General features: G+C 33.8%; 1 protein-coding gene across 4 annotated transcripts in view; it reads right to left on the bottom strand.

Moving 5' to 3' along the window:
- The window catches only part of DPH6 (diphthamine biosynthesis 6), a 184,450-nt gene that overhangs the window by 128,386 nt on the left and 39,624 nt on the right, over positions 1-16,440 (bottom strand). For 3 of the 4 annotated variants that reach the window (XM_054275838.1, XM_054275837.1, XM_054275840.1), the window contains 3 exons: positions 16,317-16,390; positions 14,072-14,190; positions 1,393-1,454 (listed from right to left, as the gene is read on the bottom strand). In XM_054275838.1, the coding sequence (XP_054131813.1) occupies positions 1,393-1,454; positions 14,072-14,190; positions 16,317-16,390 (255 nt within the window). The remainder of the gene's footprint in view (positions 1-1,392; positions 1,455-14,071; positions 14,191-16,316; positions 16,391-16,440) is intronic. The other variant, XM_054275839.1, reaches the window with a different exon arrangement.

The raw sequence follows: 16,440 nt of genomic DNA, 5'->3' as shown, positions 1-16,440 counted from the left end.
TACTTGCTGCTACTGTTTTAAAGAAATCAAGACTGATTTAACTGAGGTGAGCAGCTGCAACCCCACTGAGGATGCAACCTGAATTTTGATTACAGAAGCTTTCTGTGAATGCAGAATGTTGAGATGATTTTAAGAAATAAGTGAAAAGAAGACTTCCAGAAATAGATAATGAATGGGATTGTATAGCAACTGGTTTACATAGCAGAAGGCCAGGGAGGAGGAGGGGAAGATTTCTGGGCAGATTCTCCAGGTCTCGAGCAACAAATCTCAAGAACAGACCAACACCATCTCTTCAGGTAAGGTTATTTCAATGTTATGGACCTTAATGATTCCTTTCCAGCTTTCCCAAGTAGCAATTACCTATTCTTCTTCTCTCCATGTAAATAACTAAAAAAAATGGAGTTAAACCTAAGATATAATTGCTATGTGACTCCTCTGTCTTTCAGTAGCAAAAGAGATTTTTAAAGTTCTGGTCACTTTTTCTTCCTTTTCTGCAAGTTTGCTGTACCCTTAAGTGTCCCAAACTACTTGTGAAGCCAAGCTGACCAGTAACTACCCAGATTAACAATGAAAAATATTCTTAGGACATCACTTTGTGGACATTTAGACGGCCTACACTGAGAGCTACATCAAGACACTTTTAAGAGACAGGCAATCATTGTGGGTATCTAACAGGCTCAAGGACAAGGAATTGTTGTAAACTTGCATTGTCACAGATAATACATGAAAACATAATTTCAGAACTGTTATTCTTAAAATTTACTTAGCTTGATGTCTGATGCTCCTACATCAAACTTGAAGAAACTCCAAGTACAAAATCTGGTATTTTTTCTTTTCCCTAGCTGAATGATTTTTCTTTAAACAAATCTAATAGCTCTGCCACCAAGCATTATCCTGATATGAGGACACACAGTCCTTTGCACAGAATCAAATACATCCTCAAGACTACACCTCTTATTCCATTTTTAAAGGCCCCACTGTATGCAGTCTGATTGTATAAATGGTAGGAAATGTGCAAATACGAATCTTCAGGGAAGTTTTGTATCACCTATGATTTTGCCGCTACTGCTTCTTGCTGTAGAAGTCTCTAACGTACAATTATTTAGCTGTATCAAACTGATACACCAGTTAGTGTTCCTGCAATACTGAGGTTTCACGCCTTTAGTTTGTTTTAAAGATGGTGACATTATTTGTGAACTATGTCAAGAAATGTTTTTTGATATAAAAAGTGCTTAGCAAAGGATTATATTTTGTGTACAAAGCAAAGATTTGGGTTAACACCTAATTTATCAAATGAAGTAGTTTTTATTAAGTTAATTTTACTGAATTTCTGCCTGTGCTTCTTTTTAACTGCAAGTTTAACTATATGAATATAATGTAAGTTATACTCACCTCCAGAAGAACAGGCTCCATTTCACCTAGAGTTTTTCCTAGATGCTTATCGGGATCTAAACCTGCAAAAAACCAAAAAAAATCTAAAAATATTTCTTATGAAGTACTCTTATGACATCAAGAAATTATTATTTTTTTCTTTTTAAAATATATTATGTCTCCTTTAGAAACACTACATTATCTAAAATAATTACTATCCTAAAGAAAATACACTGAGTCAGAATTCTCCCTAAACTTTGGGCAAATATTTTCCAGGTTTATGGAAAAAAAAAGCTAGTTACCATTTCCCTATATGTCAAGTGGAAAAGCTACTGGATCCCTTTCTTAGAAATTTCACTAGCCAGTGAAGTAAACACACAGGTCCATGGTATTAAAAATACTACAAGGATACTACCTCTTTAAGTCAGAAGTTACCTTTGTAGATATCTACGGAATTAAAGCACAATTAATTTTTTTATGCTTCCTGCAACTGGAAGGGACATAGGCTCATAATGAAAAATTCTTTTGCCAAATCCCATTCTTTGTGTGTTTTATGCAAATATAAAATGTAAGATTAAAAAGGATGAAGATATAAAGAAAACTCAGACCTACAGAATGTACTGAATGTTGTACCTTTAGATTCATCACAAAATACTCTCTACCATGTCTACATTTTGATTTATTTTTCTTTGTAAAAAAGTAACACTTGATAGCTGCTCTAACTTGCTTTTCTGTATTCCTGTTTCAACTTCTTGACTTTTTAATTTTGGCCAGCTCATGGCATTTAATGATCACTTCTCAGGATAAACCAAGTAACTGGCAAAAATGAGCAGTGGGACAAAATAATCCAGGCACAACTGTTTCAAAAGCTGATATTTTCAACCAAGTAAATATGCTAGTTGGATTTGACACAAAGTGGTCAAAAGGTCTTATCATATTAAGCAAATGAGAAAAAACCAAAATTATAACTCCTGAAATAGAAGGAACATTGTGAAATTTTCAGTTATCCCATTTTTTACTATTCTTAGTTATTGTGGTTTGGGCTCCTTTTTGCACTGATACAATACTGGTCTATTTTTTCCTACTCTACTGCTTCATACATTAATAGTTATCATTACAGAGCTGCCACCAAAATTACTCCATTCAGAAGCAATTTCTAAAATATGTACCTTGCAAAGCACTTTAGATTGTTGATGATGAAAGCTGTTATATAAATGTACAGTACACTATTATATAAAGTCATTGCTGAGTTAAAGTAGCTAATATGTCTCTTAATTTTTACAATTGTGATCTTGGTATATTTAAATTCCTGTGAAACTAAAACAACTTAGAGTGAAGGAAATTTCAAAACACTAGGAAAGTTTTTAAATATTTCATTAAAGCACATTAAAAATTCTCTTACAGTGTAGGGGAATGCTTTTAAAACTGCTTAATAATTAAAGTTTTAAAAGACTTGAGTTTTTTTCTGCCATCTATTCCTTTTTTGTATTGGTTTATTGCTTTTTTTTTAACAGACTAAAAATGTATGTGCTAGATACGTGATGATAATTTATTCTTGCGGAAACAGTTTTGAAATATATTAATTCAATTTCAATAGTTCAAATGGTTCTGGAGATCTCTTCCAACTTACATCAGGTTAGCATTTTGTCCTTGATTATAATGGGATAGGTATTAGGCCAAACAAGCAATTTCTCTTGACATAAATGAAGGAGTACTGCGTTACAGTATCATTTCACACATTTATATTAACATTCTTGTTTTAGTATAATTACTTTGCTAAGATAAGCAATCTCTCTCTCCTTGATAAAAAACAGATTGATTTCCTCTAAATTTAAACTAAGGGACACATTACAAACATATGAGAAGGGAAGAAGTTGTCAGAACCAGACAGACTGACAACTTATTTCTTTCACAAGGTTCTCTCTGGTAATATGGACACAACTTTAGTCCAGTTATGAATGTAAAGTAATAATTTAAAAGAAACTATGATACAAACAGTTTTTGAAACACAAATAAATTGCCTATGTATACAGTATGGGTAAACTCTTTAGTGATATCCCACACCTACATGAAACTCTGTGAAGTGCTATGTACCCTTCCTGTATCTGAGCAGAATTCTATTTTTGGACAGCTTGCATTTATTTTGAAACATAGTACTTCTTTTAGCTTCCAGTAGGTTTATATTGTGAGTGAATAGACACTGTTGGTAAAGGCATCAGGAAGCAATGTAACTTTCAGCTTGCAGAACCAGTAATCCACAGCTCCAATCCCTACTGCTATGCATGCATAGATGAAGCTGTATGTCTGTTGGTACAACTAGTATAATAAAGTATTTGGAACTATACTTACAAAATAGCTTTTTTAAAATCCATACTTCTATTTGGTACATATTTCTTTATTGATTCGAATTCTTAAAATGGCTTAGACTAACGAGAAGAAAAATGTATTGTAAATTCTTAGTACCACATCCTCCAAATTTATCCTTAATGGAACTAGATGTAAAGGAAGCCGAATGGATGGATAAACCAACAACAAGGTCCAGGGTCTGGATGACTCTATGTAGAATTAAAAAGTTAATTAGGAAGGGAGCTATAATTTGCAGGACTGACATCTATTTTATTTAACTTACATGTATCAATGGGGGGCAATTAGAATTCAATTAAAATATTCACTTTTATTACTTCCCTGACTGACCTTGAAGTTAATGCCTGTTTTATTTAATTGCATCATCTATGAATAAATGTTAACCCTAGAATGTTATGGCCCATTATTTTCAGTGCATTTTTAACTCCTCAACTGAACTACATCCATCAATTTATGTTACCAAGAGAGCAAGTGGGGCTTTATTTCTTTGAGATAGACTAGTATATGAAAACAGAAATATCTAAAAAAATTTGATAATGCTGTTTTTGACAGTGTTCAGTAAAAATAATTACGCTTTCAATTCCAGTTTTTTAGTCTGGTTTGACTGTAAAATCAGTAAGTGATAGCACAAATGGTATAATCACTTCAAAGTAATTGCTACTCCATCTGTAATTTCTGATAAATCCACTGACAGGAGCTGTGGCTGCAGAATGCTCTTATGCACAGCCACAAGACAAGTGTAGAGAACTACAGCAATGCCAAGAGATTGGGACAGAAATTCCTGTCTTTGTTCTGTGGTGAAAAAAAAGAACAGTACTAAAAGGCATTTTACAACCATTGCAAAAGAGCCACATTTTAAATGGTTCACTTTGTACATATGTATTAGTGTAGCATGAGGCCCACACCTGAGGGGCAGCTACCTGATATTATTTCCATTTATCAAGACCATTAGAAATCCAAGTTACATTTTCACGGCATTACATTCAGCTAAAAAAAATCCACATTCTAAAGCCTTATCTGACTAACAAGAACATGTCTTATATATGTTCAGAATTTTAAAATCATCTGGATTCTTAAAAAAGTGTTTTAAAATAAAAAATTCTATTTTTACTTCTCAGTAAAGTTTCAAATAAATAAAAATAAATCATAATTACCAGTTTCAAGAAATGTTGGGATATAAAGGTCTTCTGAAAGCTACATTGAACCAAATTCTAACCCATAATATATGAACACATTGTAAAAGAATCACTACCATACACACATCAATGAAGTAGGAGTTAACCATTATCTGTTGATAATATAAGGGAGAAAAAACTCCAGCCTTTCCTCACTAATCAACCCTACAATTCAAAAACTTAAACTTGTTACTCAGTGAATTCTTCCATAAAATAAGGTAACAACAAATCTCTAAAATTGATATTATCACATTTTTCTTGAAATATCAGATTCATAGGATTAGGATGGACTTTTGGATAAAAAACCATCTATCTTTGGATAAAAAACCCCTTATTTTAAAGTTACAGGAATATAAAGTTCCTTTTTTTCCCCTGACTTCTCTGGAAGTAATATTGAGAAGAGCAGTAACTGCTGTCACTATGAATGTAAGGGACTAAGACTCAACTGCTGATGATAGGGCTGTATAATAGGCTGTATAATAGGGCTGTATAATCTGCAACAAAGTTTCTGGAGAGATCCTAATCAGCTGATCACCAAGAGTAAAATTATTTAGAATTTTGAATAATAGGCAATGAAAGACTTTGGTTTTCTGGAACCAAAACTAGTTTCTTCTCAATCTCTTTATCATAAAGAAAACAGGGTTAACAATTAGATGATAGGACACATAAGATAAAGACATACATATAGAAAGCAAAAGAGTGTAAAGGATAAAGCAACCCCCTTGTCTTAGAACCGGAACAGAGAAAATAGGACTATTTTTGAAGGTAAATTCTATTTAAATTCTATTTCAACTGTGTCTTTTTTTTTTTTTTTCCTAAGTTAACAATTCAAAATCAGTGATTTTCAAAGGAGGGTCAGGCACTATTCTTTACACAGTACAGAATACAGGAGAATGTTTCTAGTAACACAGGAAAAGGCTGAAAAGCCTGTACACAACAGCATTAGCTGGTAACATAGGCTTACAAGGTAGGAGTGCAGGAATGTGTTATAACCTTCACCAACTAGAAATGCACATGCCACACAGACACTCTTGAACTGTAATCCTATACCTTAAGTTGCCTTGAGGTAAATTATTCCTGTTGTCATATTTAGCTTTCATTTCTATGAAGAGCTGGGAAGTGAACTTTTTGTCTGGTGGCATAATTTGACAGGTTCATTCTTAACTTCCTCAAAACTTTCACACATGAAAGGCTGTGTTAACAATGGTGAACTGGATGGATTCCTTGCATTTCCTTAAAAAAAATAATTGTAAAAACTGCTTAAGTTTGTATAAAAGTAATGAAAAGTGCAGTAAATAATTGCTATTACTGCATCTCTAAAGGATTTGAGATGAATATACTTCTAATTTATTTTATGAAAGAGGAAAATTGATGTGACTTGATTATGCATCTACTTCTCTTTTTCCCTTGCTCTTTTTCTTCTTTTTTTTTTCTTTCTTCTTTTTTTCTGGTATGTGATAATTTACCCAGTGAGGGAATTGTAGGGGAATGGAACCTGTAGACATACTGTAGATATAGTAACTCTTTTCAAACTAAGTGATACTAAGTGATAAAGCTAAAAGACATTAATCCCAAAGTGGTTCTAGCATATGTTTCCAGCGCAGGTTAATTGGTATCTCAGTTTATCTTCCTTCTTGAACATTCTTCAACTATGTTCTAAACTAGGTTAGTCTGATGTCTAAATAAAATTTTAGAATTCTGAGGTAAAAGGATCTAAATCTTCTTATTGAAGTAATATTATCTATAATCTCTTGCGGTTTCTTTTAAACATCAAAGATATTTGTATTCTAGTTAAATCTAGGATTCAAAGCACTTTAGCTCTGTCATTTCAACAACAGAATCTTCAAAAAATCTTTGAAGAAATTTGATACCGTTCCATCAGATAACAAGGCCATATTTCCAATCAGATTATTTTACAAAACCACAGCATCACAGAATGGGCCAGGTTGGAAGTGACCACAGTGGGTCATCTGCTCCAACCTCCCTGCTCACGCAGGGTTCATCCTTGAGCATGTGGCACAGGTTTATGTCCAGACAGCTCTTGAATATCTCCAGTGAGAGAGACTCCACAGCCTCTCTGGATGATTTGTTTCAGTGCTTGGTCACTCACACAGTAAAGAAGTTCTTCCTTATGTTCAGGTGGAACTTTCTGTGACTCAGTTTAGGCATGTTGTCCCCTGTCCTATTGCTCAGTACCACTGAGAAGAGCCTGGATCCATTCTCTTTCTTCCTCCACTCCAGACACATATACTGAGATGAGTTAGTCATCTCAGTCACCTCTTGAGGCTGAAGAATATTGGGAGGCCCAGCTCCCTCAGCCTTTCGTCATAAGAGAGATATTCCACACCCTTAATCATTTTTGTCACCCTCCACTGGAGCTGCTCCAGGAGCTCCCTGTCTCTCTTGTCCTGAGGAGCCCAGAACTGGCACAGCACTCCAGGTCAGGCCTCACCAGGGTTGAGCAGAAGGACAGCATCCCAGGACACCATTGGCCTTCTTGCCCACAAGGAGACACACTGCTGACTCATGGACGTTTAGTTGTCCACCAGGACCCCCAGGTCCTTCTCCACAGAGCTGCTTTCCAGCAGGTCAGCTCTCAGCCTGTGCTGGTGCATCTAATTATTCCTCTCCAGGTACAAGACCCTGCATTTGCCCTTGTAGAATTTCAGAATGGTCTTCTCCAAAATGCTGGTAGTTTGAAAAAGATTGTGGAAGAATTGTATACTTGCTGAAAAATAGCATTAAACTATTTTAATCAAATGAAGCAAATGACTAATCTCATTTAAAGTAGTGACAGTCAAATTCTTCTCAGGACTTTTACTGGGCCTAAAAAACTTAAATACAAAGTCATTACAGTTTCAGTTATACAGGCACATATCTATGCCTTTCCTGATACAATTTTTTTTGCATAGAATATCTTAAGAGCATTGTTTGCTTATTAATCTATTTAATTCAAATTGTTCAACTGATCTAGCATCACATGATAACAAATGTGTCTTAATAAAAAAATATGTGCTATTTTGTCCCTATTATAGAATTCTGATATTTCATGCTTTGAACAGTTCTAATTCTAGTAAGCTTTTTAGAAAATAATTGAAATTTCATTGTGTGGAAGAGAAAGAGGTGTGCTGCAAGTGGAAAAATTTGTCGTTTTTATTACATCCATCCCCATGCAGACAAGTTATAAACTTTTTAAAAAGTCACAATCCCCAAGTGGATCAACAGAGTTTTCTGACAGCAAAGATCAATAGATCTGCTGCAAAAGGGTAAAAGGCCAGAGCAGAAATAAAGGATCAGACTAGGACAAGAAGTCCTGCAAAACTTCAACTCATAGTGACCTGAAAAGCAAACATCTATGGGTCTAACTACACAAATATGTAAATGTTTATGTCGTTTCAGCATGTAAGTCTGTAAAATAAATGGACATCTAGAACTTAAATTGTATCAAACATTAAAGAGCAGAAAGTATATATTCTAGTATTAAAATATACCACTTGTACCTCTTGATTATCATATTGTTAAGATAATTTCTGCTTTTGACATCCTTTACTAAGCTCTCTTTCTTCCACTATTTTTCAGCTCCAAGTTCTGACTATTCTTCTGTCTTTTTCACTATAGCCCATACTTCCTATCCTGTTTCACCTTAAATGCCTAATAATGTGCTCTTTAGCCTGCTGCTTCCATTTAAATTTTCCTTTAGATTACGTGATCTCCCCAACTGCAAGGTGATATTTCCACTCTTAAGCCATCTCTCTCCTACTTTGTCTGTCTGTGACATCCCCTTAACAGCACCCACTAAGACCAGCTTTCAACTACTTTTTTGTTTTCAGGCACTGTCCCTTAGTCTTCCAACTCCTGTTATCTTTTAGGACAACAATATTCCGCCCATTTTCCAGTGTATAGGCTCAGAGTTAGCGAAGTGGGAATCTTATTTCTAATTTTTTTCTGAACAGATTTCTGCAAAATCCCATTTCTTCCTTTTCTGTAACACAATTTATTTTCAAACATTTCTTTATACTTAATATATGCACTAAAATCTCTTTCTGAAACCTCATCTTACACTGGTAATGAAGTATCTGTCATTTATATACAAGCATCAAGACAAGTACCATTCTAAATGCAAAGATTATTTTCTCATCTTATTTTCCTAAGCATTCAAATATGAATCAAACTTTTTCTTTAAGTCCAGTACAAGTTCTCTTTTCTCTTCCTCATTTCTTTTGCATCACATCTTAAATCCCAAGCTAATTTTTTGACTTTTAATCTTGCATACAATTTCCATTTATCTGTGCTGATCTTTTCCTGTGTGAAACTTTTCTGCCAGGAAAAGAAATGGCTTGAGATAAAATGGCTCTCTGTTTGTATAAGTGTTTCCAAGTCTTTTTATGCAATGTCTAGTGAACAAACAGGAGTGGTATCTTTTTTATCTTTTTATCATAAATAACAGGAATTATGGAGATAAATGGGATGGTGGATGAATATATTAGGGAACAAGCCTAGAGAAAAAGTGTCAAATGCACCTAAACTCTAAAGGGCCAACTAAATTTCAGAAGACTTGTTTGAAAATTCAATCACAACACCACATGCTAGCTAGGAAACAAGATTTCAAAGGGGGAAAAAAACCATCTTTCCCAAAGTACATCATAGGTAATTTATCAAATTTATAATCTGAAAAAACATTAAAACTAAAATTAATTAAAAGTGATCATATGTGTAAGCAAGATAATACTTCAACACTGCACAAGGATAATTTTTCTAATAAAAGTTTAAGGCTAGTTTTAGAACACATTATCACTATCAGAATAGACAAGCACTAAAATTTGACAGGATTTGAAAAATATTATCAGTCATTTTATCTTTTAGTTCAAATTATGATTAACAGAATAAGTGTTCAAAAAACAAGTTAAGTGTTTAAAAGTAGATGTGGCACTTTGCGATATTATTTAGTGGTTATAGTGCTATTGAAGTGGGGACTTGATGACCTCAGAGTTCTTTTCCAACCTTAATGGTTCTATGATTTTAAGTGTTTTTTATATTAATAAATCAGAATATTCTCAAGAGCAAATGTTGTGAAGACAGTCATAGATTCTACTACAACTCTACTGTCTGGTAGCTGCACAAGGAAGAAAGCAATGGAATGATCACCTATAAATAAGCTAGATTAGCTAAGAATAATGTAAATGTTTAATTTACTTAGCAATAAGCAAGTAAACAATCCTTACTGTAAAATATATAAGAAAGCAACTGGGATCTCATATTGATTTAATAACAAAATGTTATTCAATTCCTTCTGTTATGTTTGTGAATGGTCTGAGAATTTTTTAAAAATATTTGAAGAAAGCAAGTATCTTCCCTTGTAATGACAAGGTCCTTCAATACCCTCAAAATTACTTTAAAATTACTCAGTACTGAAAACACATTTTCAAAAACACTGCTCCTCTCCATTACACGGATGATGTGCTCAGACAAAACTCACAACCAACAATTTTACTTCAGGATATGAACTGCCATTGCAGCCAACTTGTAGAAAGGTTAGTAATAACCTTCCTATTGAAGGAGAGAGCTCTGCCCTCCATGCAGCCGTGGTTTCTACAGAGCAAGTTCCCTGTGCCCACAAAAAAGCAGATCCTGCTGATCACGTACATGCAGCCACAAAAACACTGGAGCCTTTACAGGGGCAGAAGCAAGCACAGACTTGTGGTTTCGAAGAGTCACTTAGAAGTGGGATGGAAAGATTGACCTTTTGGAAGCAACTATTAGATCAGTTTATCTGTATGCTAAATTACACCCTTCAGAGCTTAACCAGGAACTGTGTGGTGCTAGGTCTTTTTTAATGTAGCTCTTTACATGTAAATTTTACCTCAGTGAAAACTAATGGGAATATGGCCATCAATTTCAGTCAGTCAGGATTTCACCTCTATACACTAGAGACGTACAAATAAACAGTAACATAGACACCTAGGTGGCTGGGTTTGATTAATAGATTCATTATACAAAGAAGAAATATACTTTCTTTTTCAATTAAAAAGTCATATGCAAAAACATACACATCCCTCAACTATCAAGTTAGTGGATTCCATGAATAGCAGGAGTATACCAATTTTCTAGACCATGGGAAGGAAGCATCAATATCTTCTATCACACCAAAGGAGTTTCATGTTAAATATAGTTACTACAGACAGTGCGTTTTAGTGAAGGAACTTGGGATTTCCTGACAGACAGGAGATGGCACTAGCTCCCTAAGGACTCATTACTCCATTGGGAAATAGCCTGCACAAGTAAGTAAGACCCATACCACTTCAAAATTTAGGTGTCCATGGACCCTGTGATTTCAACTCTACCCATGGCTGGGAATGTACAATGTCTACAGGCACTCATAGCAGCTGGACCTACAAGGTAAAGAACATAATCATGAAATAAAACAGCTCCACTTCATATGCAGACTGATCAGCCCTGATTCAAAGTTTCTGCTTTTATTATTGTTTAATTTCTGGATTTCCACTGAAGAGGGGTATATTTCAAAGACAAAAGTATGATGTATCATACAGGCATCTTTAGCAGCAAGAAAATGGGGCACTGAAGATAAATATTCAGAAGTACGTATATATAGTGCTCAGGTTTGCTGCTAGATCATGGAATGTTTTTCTCTCGTCATTAAAGCTTTTGAAATACACTCTAAAGGAAAGAAAGCTGATCTACTTACAGATCAACAGAAGGCATGTGAAAAAGGTTGCTAACAATACTTTTTTTGCATATAAGTGAGAGCAATTGGCATCCCATCTGGAAAACTACACTACTCTGAGATAGAAAACTCTTGCCACTGGCAAGGTTTATGGTATTAATTTGTAATGGTGGATTTAGGGAAATGTACTAAACTAATGCTCATTTACTTGCATAATTATGTGTTTTCTACATAAAACGACAGGCTTTTACCTTGTCAATACTGGCACTGAGTTAATGGAAAACAGGACGAGGCGGGTGTACAAGTATGCCAGCGCCGATGAATGTCAAGCTCAGGTTACAGATTTGCTTCTTGCATCAACAACTGTACAATGTATCACCTAATGCATTACCCTTCAGACTCCTAAATCTGTTATTTTAAATATTTTCATTGCAGTTTAGCTTTGATTATTAATCTAAAAGGCAAAAAGTTAAACCGTATCTTATCTTCTTTGCCACTTGATATGTTAAACAGCCTTCATACCTTAAATCCACTTTAATAAGGCATGCAATTATTAAAGCATTACAGAATGGCCCCAGAGCACAAAAGCTCCATTAAATTTGCTTACATCTAATTACGTCTGCCTGAGGCAGGTGAGAAATTGACTCTGATAAGATCTTTCTTTTACCTGTAGCCAAAAAAATAAAAAGGAAAAATAACTCCGAGTGATTTTCTATCTAATTGCTATCTACAAGTATTTATGGTATTCGCTCTTCCAATGAATAGCCCACAAAGCACTCTTTGTGCACTAACCAGTGCATTTTAAGTTTTTTTTAAGACTGTAGAATACAAAAGACAAGCTTATCTTGCTGCAGGCATGGCAGGTCATCAATGATGTCTATTTGGGAAACAGTTTTATCTATTATTTAAATAATAGATTTTCTGTAAAAAAATAATTCTGATGCGAAAAAGCATGTTACATATGCTTTGTGGACTTCATTTTTTCTACATGCCAGTACAAGCAAAAAACACATTCTATTTTATGAAAATATAACATAAATATATAAATATACTTTATATGGCCTGAAAAAAATTATTTTAGAAACCTTTTTTTTCCCCAATTTAAAACCAAGTGTTTTGTAGTAGAAAACATGGTATTCAATTGCTTTATATTTGCAACTGACCTTCCAAAATTCAGGAAAATGTGAATAAATGACATTGCTTGTTACCTGTAAATGAATGAGAGCATGTGATACTTTTCTAATCATTCTAATCCTCCTCTCAGCCCTAGCAGATCCTACAGAACAATAGAGGGAGACCATCATAGTGACAATGTAAAATTAAGTTAGAAACTATACCAGATAAAGAGGAAGAAATAAATAAAATTTTTAAAAATTAATTTAATCCATCCAGTCTAAAGGGATTGTAATTCAAATCTTGGTTAACAAAGAGGAAGAAATTACTTTATTATAAACCATTCTTTGAGAGAAAGAGAGATTAGGTATTTGATAGGAAACTTGCCCAGGTAAACCAGACACTGGACTTCAAAAAAAAGCTTATGCAACACTATTTCCAAATATACATTTTTAACCACTGATGCCACTTGTATGATACAAATCAATGTTTGCTACAGTGAACCACAAGTTTATAGTCAACTCCAAAAGAAAAGGTCCTTTGGTCAAATGTTATGCTTAAAATTGATTTGCTACTCCAAAATAGAAAAACTGCATAGGGGCCTGAAATAATATATTGTGCTATTAACATGTTTCTCATGTGCTCATTTAGGCTTTTACAGCACATCATTCCATAAGCTTTCTTAAAAAACTTCATTTGACCTTACCTTTACATTTAAGCAATAAACAGATAGGTTAACTTTCATATTGATTTGCTTCAAGTTTTAGAACTTCATTTTATATACACCTGATAATGAAAAGACATTGATTTTCTGGTATTCTAAGCAACTACATTTTAAATATTAAAAAAAAAATTAGAGGCAATGATGAATTATTTCTGTTTGCTCTTATGATTTTCTAACTCCAAGTCTGCTGTTGCAGAAAATATTTTGTCCTCATAATTATATCTTGTTTGATATTAACTTGATGTATTTCTATTAAAACTTTCACGGTTGCTTTATAATATTGTCTAGTCACAAGCTTGTATCATCTATAAATGACAACACTGTGAACTACTGAATTATACATGCATCTTTACTGCAAATTAAAACAAAACCAGAACAAAAAAAATATGAGAGGAATTTAATGACTATGTTAGGAAGAACTGCTTTCCAGCTTTTCCACGTCCCCTTTAAGAACGAATTGCATCCTGTTAAATTAATTATTCAGACATCACTACTGGTATTGAGCCATTTTTTATAATTTTCTTGATATTGACATTTCATATCTTAAAATGTGCAACAAAGGTTCTGTTTTCCTCTCTTATGTTGTGGATTTGTCCATGGGAGATTTCAGTAGACAATACTGCTCAGAATCTGAATACATACCAAAAGCTGCCACTTTTATGATTATGGCTTGAACGTTAGATGATATCATTTCCTTAAGCAGTATTTCCTGGTTCCAATGCCAGAGGTAAGCTAAAGGCTGAAGATTAAGCCTTCTGCACCTTAAAAACAAACAAAAATTGGATAAAGTCAAGTATTATGTTTTTACACAGTATTATTACTGTAAAATTAGTGAAAATTTCTTTCTTTTCCTATCCGGAAATAATTTTTCCTCTATAATTTCAACTACAACACTTTACTATTGAGATATTTCCTTATAAACATTAAGTCTAATATATATTAAAAACCAAATAAATAAACTTGCTCTGAGTATGACTCATCTACATAAGACGCAACTCACTGAGCTAAACAGATCTGCACAGGAATGTAAGTAAAGCCATTACAAAACGTGTTCCTAAACCTTTTGCTTTGGGATACAAAGCAATTAGCACCTTAGGAAGTCATCACTTTTGTGAACACAGCTAAGGACAAAGTTACTGCTCTGTGATAAATGTGGCACATGTCACTAGTACAATATGCTGAATTTATTGCTGTGATTTGGATCAACACCCAAGGAAAAGAATCATTCAGGAAAATGTATACAGCTTGTGATATAAATAAACAACTTTTTACTGTAAAGTTAATAATTTGTTTTGATACATATCATATATGGACAGCATTTGATACACAGCTTTGACTGTTTATGAAATTAGAGATTCACTAATTTGCATTATTGATAGGTAACTTTTCTGTAAGTTGTCAAGAACCATCAGCTGGTGATTAAATGTGTAAGGTCTCTGAAAAACTTAAACATTTAACTATGGGACTAGTTCAGACTCCTTAAGATTTACATTTAATTGTCAATTATCATGTTTTTCCCAATACATGGTCTTTCTCACATATATGGGCATTCCTCCTTATGTCAGATAGACCCACTAGTATGATTAGGAAGACTATATAGTTAAATGTAGGCTTAATGTTGACATATAAATGTACAGTTAGCACTCATATAATCTGACTGGTTTTCTTATTACTTTGATAGGCTTTAACAGAGCACTAAGTTATGTAATAGAACTATTTCACAGTTCTGAATGTAAAGTATTTACTTACGTGCCTAAATTCAGCTAAAAAATTAGCTGAATTAATTGGGATGGCTCATATGAAACAACCTTATTGCAATGGCTGAATCTACAGATCAATGTGAAGTATTTTACTTTACAAGCTCGGAAATAATCATGCCTGTTTGAAATACTGTGATTTCCTGTCAATCTCTTAGCTGTGGTAAAGATGTAAACAATCAGCAGAAGTGATCTTTTATTTATCCTACTAACATGTGAGGCAACTATTAAAATGTTTAAGTAAAAAGGAAAAGAAAAAGGAGTTATTTCTGACTGTAATTTATCTATGTAAACTTTAAAGAAAACAAATGTGCTCTGTAACTTGCTGATGTGAGCTGAGTTGGCATAGCATTAATTTCACAGTTCCTACAGCTCATAAAGGATTCCAGACACTTGCTTTCATCATCAACAAATCATTAATGAAATAATGAAACCATAATTAATTTTTAACACAAGGTGGTTTTGCATTTCATCAGATATATACAGTGAAAATCTTTTTTCAGATCAAATATTGGCCTACATAACAAACACAACTACCATTCCATAATGCTCTTTTTAAATTAAGACTCCTAAAAAAATCAGGATTTATATAGACCTTTGCGCACAATAGGAATGACAAATGGAAGCTCCTGACTAATAATAACAAATTTCAGATTTAAGGAATTAAGGGAAGAAGATGTTTAGAAAGATTCTTTTCTATCTAATTCCTTATAACAAGTCACAGGATGTTCCTCTATATCAAAACACTAGTGAAAAACAGAGGGACTTGATCACAACACTGTAGTCATTGGAACTGAGTGAGCTTCCCGTTGGAATTAAAGAATTGAACCTACTCAACTATTTTCATACCAAATCTCTGAGTATTTTCAAGAGATGAAGAGAGATCTAAAGAGCAGTCAGAAACCCTGGTATAGTTTCTACTAGATTTTTACTAATGAACACATTGTTTCAGGGGGGAGAAAAGGAAGAAAAATAAAAGAAAAAAAGATATACCCATATTAATGAATATAATGAACTTGGTATCATAGAACATGAGAAATCAGGCAACTGTCTCTGCTTTAAATTTGAGTTAGAAAACAGACAAGTACTGTCCAGAATGTGTATTCTGATAAGGATTAGTATTTTCTTACACATCTTCCACTCGAACTCTCTGGTAGTCAGAAAGAATGGCTCCCACAGATACACCCTCTACTCCTTCTTTGTCCTGAAAAAAGACATGGAATATCAATGACACAGTATATAAAGCTTTAAGCT

The sequence above is a fragment of the Melozone crissalis genome, unplaced genomic scaffold, assembly GCF_028551555.1.
Source record: "Melozone crissalis strain CALT ecotype California unplaced genomic scaffold, PUWL_Pcris_2 ptg000018l_1, whole genome shotgun sequence".
NCBI classification, from domain to species: domain Eukaryota; kingdom Metazoa; phylum Chordata; class Aves; order Passeriformes; family Passerellidae; genus Melozone; species Melozone crissalis.
The sequence above is the reverse complement of the archived record's forward strand: the minus strand, read 5'-3'. Positions and strand labels throughout refer to the sequence as shown.